Genomic DNA, 11,882 nt, shown 5'->3' with positions numbered 1-11,882 from the left:
TTTTTTTAAAGAAAAGAAAAAAGAGGAGGAAAAAAAAGAATGTGGGTCCCAACCTGAGCACCTATATGTGGCATGGTTACCTTCATCCCAGTGCTATCCTTAGAGCAACTGCCTTTGACAGCATCCCNACTCCTATTTCCTGCAGCCTCCTTCCCTGNAGCCAGCATCCTGCCTGTCAAAGACAACTGTGCTACTGTCCCAGTGTATCCGAGACTAGGTAATTTAGANAGAATGTTATTTTATTGTTCATGGTCCTACAAGCTAGGTGGTTATATAGGAAACCAACAGCTTCTAAATGTNTGGTGAGGACTTCCTTATGACACTCTCAGCCTGGCAGAAGGCAGAAGAACAAGCATGTGTCAGGCTGTATGAAGTGTCTTTCAAAGGGACCATCCGTCATTTCACCCATTAGGCACACCATGGCCTATAATCATTTCTTATAATCATGGCCCATCTCTTGATTGTATCTGAATTTTGAAGGCATCTATTCAAAGCACAGCACACCCTACTTAAATTTACCTGCACGTCCATTCATTCCCCTTTTCTTTTCCTAAGCAAACTCCATTGCCCTGTACCTTCTTTTGTGTGTGTGTGTGTGTGTGTGTGTGTGTGTGTGTGTGTATTAATGATGCTTTATTTTAAAAACAAAACAGTCCATGTTGGAATTGATCAGGGTAAGTTAAATGGTGGTTTGTTTGTTTGTTTGTTTGTTTGTTTGTTTTTTAGGCTGGACCCATGATTTAAGCTGTACCCATCCAGCTCGGACAAAAAAAAGAAAGAGAGCCCTGTACCTTCTAAACACCTTCTTTTTGATTGGAGCACTTCTTGATCCTTACTTATGACCTNAAAATACCCAAATACTAAGTCTTCTAGACCATTGGAGATGGTACAATCTCTACAAAATTATCTTCCCCTCTCCCCTTTGGCTGGATTCCATCTATCTCATCATGGACTAAGACACCTTCCTTAAACTCCCCTGGCCTTTGCCATTCACCACTGGCATGTGTTATGTAAGCTTGTAAAAATAGGATGAGTGTCAGGAGCTATGGCTGCCAGGAGCAGATCTGCCCCTACTTCCACGGGTGCCTTATCATCTTGTCCTCAATTTCCCTATTCATAAAGTGAATGACCACTGTAGCCACAACCAGCACTGGTCCTAAAGACCAGTTTCTTCCCCGAGACCATGGGCTCCAAGAAGAGAGTAGCGTTAGCTTTTCCGGCTGATCCCAGCACAGTTCTTAATGCTTATACTACCAATACTTGATCAATTGAGTCATCCTCCAACCCCAGAGAAAGGGACTGTAGTGNTAAATAATTACAGACAAGAGTCGGGTGCAAGGAGTGAGTTCCAAGTAGGTGGGGGAGCAGGCTGGCCTGCGAGTCTCATGTGTTGCGGACTGAGAGGACATCCCTACTTACTCTGAGTAGAAACTTCATCCTTGGCTTTCAGAACTTCCCTATGGAATGAGTTTATGATCTTTTTTTATTTTTTTCCAATTTAATAAGAGTTGAATAATGAGTCTCACAACCAGCTTGTTATTTTCTCTCTGAGGAGATGTGTAAACGAGGCAGAAGCAGTAACTCACGGGACTAATGAAGGTCTCTGGCAACGTGTGCTTGAGAATGGAGTTTCCCACAGTGAGAAATCAGAAGGCTTTAAAGAAATAGGGAATGGAAGAATAGCGAGGCCAAAGTCATGCTTCAGGCAGACNTGTACTGCTCTTTACACAGAATGGAGTCAATTTTCAAAGTTGATGTCACAGAGTAGGTCAGCCCCAGAGAGGCCTTTTCCCTCCACTTCAGCACATATGGACACATCTGCTCCTTCTAATACATCNTTGAATCTGGTGCGGTGTCAGAAGGTTTTGGGTCTCTTATTCATTATTGGACTTTAGACAACTTAGGTATTTTCTCTCGTTAGTATGGTATTTGTCTGTCAGTTCTTCCATTTCCTCATCTGTGAACTAAGGCTGTTCTTCTTACCCTGTAGAATCGTTCATGTGGTCAAGGGGGTAGTCTGCCGGTGGCTGCATATTGAACACTGGCTACTGTTGTCACCCAGAGAGCCTNGGAGCTTACTGTTCAGCACCCGCACCCCTGCTCCCATTCCTCTCTGGCCATGTTAAAGTTTCATAGCAAATCTTACAGCTTCTCTAATGGTTGATCATCCTNTGTGTGCATACCACCCCTAAANCCAGTTCCCTTGCCTCATCCACAAGCATGTCATGCCAGTTGTGTGCATGACATATGTATGTGTTCACACAGGTGTGTGTGTACATGTCTCTTTGCTTCCTGTTGTTGTGATTGAAATATCACAACCAAAAGCAACTTGGGGAGGAAAGATCTTACTTCATCTGTCAGCTTTTAGTCAGCCTGAAAGGAAGCCAGGGCAGTAATTCAAAGAAGGAACCTGGAGGCAGGCACTGAACCAGAGGTCATGGAGGAATGTTGCTTATTGTCTAGCTCTCCGTGGCTCACTTGGTTTGCCTTTTATAAAACTGGAACCATCTGCCTAGGGGTGACATCACCCACCCGTGTTGGGCTGGGCTCTCCCACATTAATCATTAATTAAGAAAATGCCCCAGAGACTCAGCTAGCGCTAAGCCGAACAGAGACATTTTCTCAACTAAGGTTCTCTCTTCTCAAAGGACTGTAGTTTATGTCAAGTTGACAAACACTAACCAGCACAATGTGAAGGTATTCATTCTTGCCATTGGGTGATTTCCCTATCGCTCTCCACTTTATTTTGGAGATGGGGGTCTTAAACTGAGCCTTGAACCCACTGACTGGATTAGGCTAGGAAACTGATGGGCTCCAGGAATCTGCTCATCCTTTTCCTCCTAACCCCCAGCACTGGGGATGTGTATGCACGCTGCAGTGCCTGGCTTTTTTTTAATGTGGGTGCTGGGTGTCCAAACTTAGATCTTAGATGTCTGTGCAGCAAGCACTTTACTATTGAGCCATCTCCCCAACTCTCTAATGCCAGTTTTCATAACAATAAAACATGACCCAGGCTTACCCACAGCTTTTATACTTTCATAAGGAGACAATGAGTCTTAGTTTTGTAAGTAGGTTTTTTTCTTCAAATAGATATTTTGGGGATGCATTTAAGCCAAGTAAAGCAACAGTGAGAACAGGGAAGGCCTCCCTGGGGAGCCATATCTTGGGGCTTTCCTGGGAGGTAGACAGTGTACACAGTTGGAGTAAGCTCAGCCCGGCAGCCCTGGATTTAGGTCTTATGGCTCTCATTTGCCGTAGCACTTTGAGTTCCCCAGTCCCATTTCCTCATCTGTCAGAGAGTAATTGTGAAAGTAAAAGAGGTCTCTTAAGGTGGTTACAGGGATTAAAGTAAAAAAATTGCTATGAATGCAATTTGTGCCACCAAATCCATAAAATACGGTACACATTTGCTGCACACGATTCTCTAAATTACATTCATTTGTCCTCTACTCCGATAGCTACTCCCATTTATTTACTTCAGGNCCAAGCGTGACAGATTGTCCTCGCCTCTAGCAAGCCAGAACATCCTGACACAGAATGTTTTCATCCGAGGGAAGCGAGGACTGGGGCAGGGCGGAGGCACTGTGTGGGCGAAGTCCATCTCCTGGTGGCTTGTCCCTGGCAGGAACAGAGCCCATTAAACTTTATTTTCTTTTCTCATGCAAGTAAAGGCTAGCCATGAGTTTCCAGATATTCATGGCAGGTACCATGCTAAGATTTATACAAGCCTATTAAGAGCAGCTGCCCTTAGGACAGAGCAAGAGCCCATGGCCTCCTGCTATTTAAGTATAGTCTGAGGAAATGAATTGCTTTTGTTGAAAATGAGCTAGACCTTCCAGAACATTGTCAATTTAAAAAATCAATGGCAATTAGAACATGTCTAGTCTTTGGGGGACAGAGTTTGGCTGGACTGGAACTCACTTTGTAGACTGGAACTAGCAGTAATCCTCCTGTGTTTGCCTTGTAGGTGTTGGGATCACAGGAGGGTAACAAACCTGACCTCTGTTGGCCCTTTCTACACAGCATGAGCCCAGGGAAATGCACTCACAGTGTGTGCCATTGATACATCTTAAACCTCAGAAGCTGGTGCCTATATTTATCAATAGGGAGTTTTCTTTTAGGAATTTGGTTCAATTGGATGCTTCAAATTTTCCTGTTTCAGATCAGGTCATGCTGTGATTCTCTTCCTTTTTTGCCTTCCTCTTCCCCAGTTGAATTGAATGTAGTGATATCAGGCATATACACAAGGAAGCTGCACGTGGTATGGAGGGCCTACACTTGCCAGTGGACCTTAGGAAGTGAAGGCTGAAACTTCCATTCCATCGCTTAGAAAGACACTGATGTGGCCTAGGCCTGGTATGGGAAGTGTGCCTTGTCTANGACCCACCTAAAGTCCCTACAGGGCAGCAATCAGGGCGGCCAGTGTGGGGAGAAAAAGAGGGAACACTCCACACTGATGTGCCCATTAGAAAGGCGGAACCAACAATATGCTCAACAAAATGAAAATGAGGAAGGATGCCTTGTCCTGCAGGCTGATTAGACTGTTTTCCCTGGTCAGTAACTGACATCAGGTGCTGAGGCACAGGTATGGCTTTTTCCATAGGGGAAGTTTGCAGACCATTATTAATTGGAATTCAGGGCTAGAGGTAAGCTTTGCAGTGGGACTGACAAAGTCTGCAGAGGGACCGCAGCTCTGTAGCCGCACCTGTCCAGGGCAGCTCTCCTCTGCAGCCTTGGCCAGCCAATGAAAATTAGAAATGACAATGTCCACTATATGCTCTCCATAATAGCAACAAAATTATTGTAAACATCCAGATAATAAGAAATGCATAAGTAAAATAAGTTACAGCATACAGTGAACTTTACTGAACAATAAAATGTTATAAATGTACATTCTTACAGTGCAACATATCAGATAAAAACAAAACAAAACAAAACTTCCAGGACAGGCAATATGAGTAAAGCATGAAAGAAGCCAGAGTCAAAAGACTACACACTATACTATATGATTCTATTTTATTCCCGTTCTGAAATATAGATCAGTAGTTGCCAGGAGTAAGATGTAAAGGGCATGGAGAAACCATGTAGAATGGTAGTCTGCATTGTGGTCGTTGTGTTTGCTATGTACACCCATCAAGTGCAAGCAATGACACACTTAAAAGTATGAATTTTACTGCATATAAATGATGCCTTAGCTCAAAAATTGCACAAAACTTTTACAATAAAAGTATGATTCACTACTGAGTAGAGACTATGAAAATAAATCTGCATAAAGTAAGATCTTCATGATTTGAAATTATGCATTCCTAGAAACTAAAATGAAGGAAGATGATGTGTACTAAAATGTAAACAGTTGTTAAATTTGGGTTTTAAATACGGATCTCTTTCTGAAACAGTACTCTCTTTAGCTCGATATCTTATCATGCAAATTTTCAGTCTTGCAGCAAAGTTGAAGGAATATTATCTTGAATAATCATGCATTCACCATCTGGATCCAGCCATTAACGGTTTACTATATTTGGTTGATCACATATCTATCCATCACCAAGCTGTCTGATTTCTTACATATTTCAAAGTAACTTGCAGGCATCTATACTTTTGCCCCTAAATACGTTTTAATGCAGATTACTGTTGCAAGTCCAATAGTGAGTTTGATTTCNTTTCCTATAAATTTTACATACAATGAAGAGCACAAATATTAACAGTATCTTAGCTGGTTTTGACAAATATATATGTCAGTGTAGTAACTGATGCCTATTGAAAGATCTAGAACAGTGGATCTCAACCTTCCTATGCCCCAACCCTTTAATACAAGTCCTCNTGTTGTGNTGACCCCCAATCATAACATTATTTTTATTGCTACTTCATAGCTGTAATTTTGCTACCTTTATAAATCATAATATAATATCTGTGTCTTCCTATGGTCTTAGGCAACCCCTGTGAAGGCAACCCCAAAGGGGTTGCAACCCACAGGTTGAGAACCTCTGATCTAGAATATTCCCCCATTGCTTCCTTCACAAAAGACCCTAATACTATTCTTATTTTATAAACAACTTTTGCCTTTCTTAATAATTTTTCTTTTCAAAATTCCTACAATAAGCAAATATTATGCAATTATCAAATCATCATCATCATAGATAGTTACTGATCTACATTTCAGAATGGCATTAAAATAGAATCATATAGTACAGTGTTTTTTAATTCCGGCTCCTGTCATGCTTTATTTATGTTGTATGTCCTAGTAGTTCGGTTTTTTTTTTTTTTAGCTGCTATGTTGCAGTATCAGAATGTACGTTTATGAAATTTTCATGTTCAATAAAGCTCATTGTATGTCCTAATTTGTTTTATTTATTCATCTCTTATCATTTGGATATTTATATTCATTTTGTTGCTATTATGAATACCATATAGTGAACATGTCTAATTTTTTTTTCATTGATTGCTTCTTTGAGGTCAATTCCTAGGAATAGAATTGTTAAGTCAAATGCTGTGAACATTTTAAATCCCTGAACCATTTTTAGTTATTGAACTGCTCTCCTTGTATTTCTTTAAATGGCTTGGATCAATCTGGACCTAGAACTGTGCTGCTGTTTCTAACTGTCTTTCCTCCCTTTCTTTTCTGCTGTTGTCAGGATAGAACTGGCTGATGCTGCAGTGTAGTCAGTGAGCTTGCACATCTAAATCATGGAGGCCAATCAGGAAGCTTCCCTCTTTTTGGTGAAGATCTTAGAAGAACTGGACAGTAAACAAAATACCGTTTCCTATCAAGACCTGTGCAAGTCACTCTGTGCCCAGTTTGATCTGTCTCAGCTTGCCAAACTGAGAAGTGTGCTTTTCTATACAGCATGCCTCGATCCCAACTTTCCCGCAACTTTATTCAAAGACAAGATGAAATGCTCTGTAAATAATCAGCAGTCAAAGAAAATCATGGTGGCAGCAGATATCGTAACAATCTTCAACCTGATCCAGATGAATGGGGGCACTGCCAAGGAGAAGCTGCCCACAAGTTGCCACAAGGTGCGCAAGAAGGAAGCATCCTTTGAGTCTTGCCGGTCCGACACCGAGGTGTGTAGCCCGACAGTTTGTGAGCCTCTGAACTGTGAGCTGAGTGAGAGACCCTTCAGCCGAGGCTACCCCACCAGGCAGTCATCCAAATGCCGGAAGATGGACTGTAAGGAATGCCCACAGTTTGTCCCTGCCTCTGAGCCCAACTTCCTGTTGGGTGTTAGCAAAGAGGTGAAAAATCGGGCAGCNTCTCTGGATAGGCTGCAAGCCCTGTCCCCCTATTCTGTGGCCAGCCCTCAGCCCTGTGAGATGCAGAGGACCTATTTCCCCATGAATATTGAGAACGAGCCCATGTCAGATCAGGACTCTCTGCCCATCAGCCAAGGCATCAAAGAGACCTTCATCTCCAGTGAGGAACCGTTTGTGGTTCAGTCCTGTGTTCAGAAAAGGAACATCTTCAAAGAAGACTTCCACAATCTCATGACTGTATCCCCCAGTTTGGTTGGTACAACTAACAAAGCAGAAGAGGATCATGGGGAGCCCCAGAGTCAGAAGGAGCTCCACAAGCCACCCTTCTTCAACCACAGCTTTGAGATGCCTTACCACAGCCAATACCTGAATCCGGTGTATTCCCCCATCCCTGACAAAAGGCGGGCGAAGCATGAAAGCTTAGATGACCTTCAAGCCTCTACCTATTTTGGACCCACTCCAGTGATGGGAACACAAGATACCAGGCGCTGTCCAGGGAGGTCCAGTAAACAGACTCCATGGCCCGCCAAAAGCTGGAGCCTAAACACGGAGGAAGTGCCTGATTTCGAACGCTCCTTTTTCAATAGAAATCCCTCGGAAGAGAAGCTACGCTATCCAAATTCTGGCAGCCAGACTCCCAATTTCTCAGGCCCAGACAGGCATTCAGTTTACTTGGTGCCAAAGGATCAACAGAAGGTTCTCCCTGCTGGCTATGCAGTGAAACCAAATGGACTCAAATCGAAAGAGATCTCGTCCCCCGTTGACCTGGAGAAGCACGAAGCAGTCAAGAAGTTTAAAGACAAAAGCATCAGCTGCACCAGTGGGCAGCACAGCTCAGACACCAGTAGTGTGGGTACCCAGACAGAGCAGCATGTGCTGGATCCCCCCAAATGCAAAGATTTGTGTACTTCGGGTCAGGCCAAGTACAGTGACAGGCATGCCATGAAGCAGTCGGATGATGACTCAGAAATCGTCAGCGACGACATCAGTGACATTTTCCGGTTTCTNGATGACATGAGCATCAGCGGCTCCACAGGAGTGATACAGTCTTCCTGCTACAACAGCACCGGCTCCTTGTCTCAGCTTCATAAGTCAGACTGTGATAGTTCGCCAGAGCACCACCTCGCCAAAATCACCAATGGGGTCTCCAGCGGCAAGGGGGACAAGTGTAACCGGCCTGAAAACGTCCATCACTCCGAGGAAGAGTTGAAGAGCAGCGTGTGCAAACTGGTTCTCAGGATTGGTGAGATCGAGCGGAAGCTGGAATCGCTGTCTGGGGTCCGAGAGGAAATCTCCCAGGTCCTTGGGAAACTCAATAAACTGGATCAGAAAATACAGCAGCCAGAGAAAGTGAATGTGCAGATTGACCTGAACTCCTTGACGAGTGAGGCACCTTCTGATGACAGCGCATCTCCGAGGGTCTTCCGTGCACACAGTGGCTCCCACGGACCTAAGCTGGAGAACAGTCCTGACTGGTGCTGCTCAGATGCCAGTGGAAGTAACAGTGAAAGCCTGCGTGTCAAGGCCTTAAAGAAAAGCCTCTTTACCAGGCCATCTTCCAGGTCCCTGACTGAGGAGAACAGTGCCACAGAGTCTAAAATTGCCAGCATCTCGAACTCTCCCAGAGACTGGCGAACCATCACATACACCAACCGGATGAGCCTCAACGAGGAGGAGATAAAAGATGCAGGCCCAGCCAATAACAAAGATTGGCATCGGAAATCTAAGGAGGTAATGGAAATTTAAGTTCTCGTGATTGGTTTCAGCATAGTCACAGCCTCAGACATTCCNTGAAAAGCCCTTGCCTCTTGCTGCTAACTGTGCCTTGCTGGTTCCCCTTCCAGAATTGGCAGGCTCTGCACATTAGAACAGAGAGGGCAACACGAGCAGGCTGTTTGTTCTGCCAAGGTGCCAGTCAGTTGGGTGGCACTCATGCTGGGAGGCTGCCGCCAGTAGACAGTGCAGTAGGGATATTGGACAGGTGGTGTGAGAAGGATTTTGCAGGAGGGGGAGCGCATCAAGGCAGGCAAACATCACCAAGGTTATCTTCTTGTCCTTGCTGAAGTAGGCTTTGTACCAGGCAAGCATGGTAAGAGGCTTGCTGGTGTCCTTGCTGTTAGGTCTTGTGCATGAATTTTGTTGTATGCATTATATTACTCTTGAAAATATGAGCCCTTCCACTATAAGATGAATAGTTTATTACTAAGAATAAGGAAATGATGTCATTGTTCCGCCAAGGGAAAACAACCAATCATAAAAAAAAAATGTCTCCTTCTTCTCTTTAGTTGTCTTTTTCCTACATAACTTCTCCTGTGATGCACTTCTCCTGTGAGTGCTACTTTTGACCATTTATCAAAGACCNCACTCTACCAGTGCTGGAATCCAAGCATGTATGTGTTCAAAGACTTCCGTGTTTTGTCCTGTGGTGAAAGGGACTGTTCCAGGGACACACATCCTATCCCTGCACTCCAGCTAGGTTCCAGTGACTCTACTCTGTCAGCATGATGCAGTTTCAAGCTGTAGCTTGTCTTCCTGCTACTCTCAGCTTCTGTAGTCATTGGACAGGCCAGGTGATGTCCTCCCAGGGTCTCTGAGGACTGGACTATCTTTGGGAGGAAGGAGAAGGATGGGCTTTAAGGATGAGGAGCCAAAGAAGAGGTATGGGTTTCCCAAGTGATGTTCAGAAGGACAAAACTTGTGAAANTGAGTTTGAATTCAGGGTCCAAATGAGAGGCAAGGGAAAATTGAAAGAGCATTATTTTTCCCAATCCCAAAGATGCCCTTGTATCCCATGGCACTTTCCCCCTATACTACCTGCCATAGATACCAGGCTCAGGTGAGATGTCTGGAACCTAGGGTCTCATATAACATTGGAAAATGGCCATTAGAGAACTCACATGGTTAGGTGATTGTATTACCAAACCCAAGTGACCCACCCTGACCTCCANTNCCTTGCCAAACCAGCAGGACTAGCTACCACCTTAAGTAAGGTCCACGTGAAATGTCTCACATCAAGAAGCTACTGTGTGAAGTAACGCTGCTAGACTGAGTGACTATATTTATTGTGACTTTTCCTCATGTTATTGTTGATGATCTTTCTTGGGGTAACCAGCTTTGATCCAGTGTCAGAAATTGCTGAAGCCCAGGCCCTCAAAATGTCCTGTCGCCATGCCCAGTTCTCAGAGTCCTCGGGTCTCAGATGACACTTTCTATTCCTTTTGTAGCCAGTGTCTCTTCTTCATTTCACTTGTGGGGGAATGGCCATAACCCAGCCATGTTCCCTGATGATGAACACCATATGAGCTGTGGCTCACACATGCTCAGTCTAGCTGCCAAGCATCAACCTATTTACCTTTTACGATTTCTCATGCATCTCTGCCTTGTTTGCTCGTTGGCATCCTCTAATGTACTTTTCACACCCTACCTCCATCTCCCACCTCATCTCACGGACTGCTTCTGTGTTTGCTTCCCTAAAAGAATTCTCTATAGNTNTGCAATGNCNCTTGCTCTCATACCCTCTGCAGGTCTCCTTTGCTTCAGCAAAAGGTCTTAAAATTCTCACCCAGATTTTTGAAGATTTTCTGTTAGCTCTCTGTCTCTCTTTCTTTCACTGTGTGTGTGTGTGTGTGCACGCGTGTGCGCGCGTGTGCGTGTGTGTGTGTTCACACATGTGGAGGTTAGAGGACAGCTTGTAGCAGTTGATTATCTTTGTCTATNGTGTGGGTCCTACAGATTGAACTCTGATCATCAGGCCTGGTAGCAAGTGCCTATATGCATGGAACCTGAACTTCACATACTTATGTCTATCCAAAGTGCTGTATTTTACCTCAAAACCCACCCTGCCTCCATGAGTCTTCTTGTATTTTCCCCCAAAATGCTATGGCCATTCACTCAGTCACCTACTCAGTAAATATTTAAGGACCTGTTACAGCCAGGCCTTGTTAGATGATCAAAGGTTTCTTCACATCATTTCTACATTATTTCTGATATGATTTACTTCTTCTGTGCTTAGGATAAGGCGAGGATGACTGGTACTGATCCCTGCATTCTCAGGCCTCTGGGTTCTGTGTGTTCCTCAAGGCCTCTTCATTCACACATACCTGAATACTTCTACAGGGTTTGTTGCCTATCTCTATCTCTATCTCCATCTCCATCTCCATCTCCATCTCCATCTCCATCTCCATCTCCATCTCCATCTCCATCTCCATCTCCATCTCTATCTCTATCTCTAGCATTCATTCTCTTTGTTCAGATGTACTGGGCAAAACCCTTTATTCAAACATACAGATGATGTACGTATATACTGACTATGATCTTAGAGGATAAACTCATACTCATCAGTAGCAGGTACAAGCTTGGCCTTGATGGGATGTTCTTAGGAGCATGAGAGTCCAAACCCTGGCTCTGTCACTTCCATGGCTGTTCGGGCAGCATTGAGTCTATCTTTTAACCTCTCTGACCCGATCTTCTACATCCTCAGTGGGGATAGTTGCAGTTCAGATGCTTGAAATGTTAATGAGTCAGTGGCTTGAGATGCTGCACATCTGGCACAAGGCAGAGTGGCAGATATACAGTCAGCCCAGTGGCTATGACCAAGGCTATCCTCATGAGAATGTCTGCCACCCTTG

The 11,882-nt window shown here is 44.2% G+C and overlaps 1 protein-coding gene across 3 annotated transcripts in view; it reads left to right on the top strand.

The window, feature by feature from the left end:
* Minar1 (membrane integral NOTCH2 associated receptor 1) overlaps positions 1-11,882 on the top strand; it is a 33,347-nt gene that overhangs the window by 13,520 nt on the left and 7,945 nt on the right. For 2 of the 3 annotated variants that reach the window (XR_003837534.1, XM_021173037.2), the window contains exon 2: positions 6,633-8,985. Coding sequence is in view for 2 of the 3 variants with exons in the window: in XM_021173037.2 (XP_021028696.1) it covers positions 6,685-8,985 (2,301 nt within the window). In the remaining variant the exon portion in view is untranslated. The remainder of the gene's footprint in view (positions 1-6,632; positions 8,986-11,882) is intronic. The other variant, XM_029481141.1, reaches the window with a different exon arrangement.

Source organism: Mus caroli, chromosome 9, assembly GCF_900094665.2.
Source record: "Mus caroli chromosome 9, CAROLI_EIJ_v1.1, whole genome shotgun sequence".
NCBI classification, from domain to species: domain Eukaryota; kingdom Metazoa; phylum Chordata; class Mammalia; order Rodentia; family Muridae; genus Mus; species Mus caroli.
The sequence above is the reverse complement of the archived record's forward strand: the minus strand, read 5'-3'. Positions and strand labels throughout refer to the sequence as shown.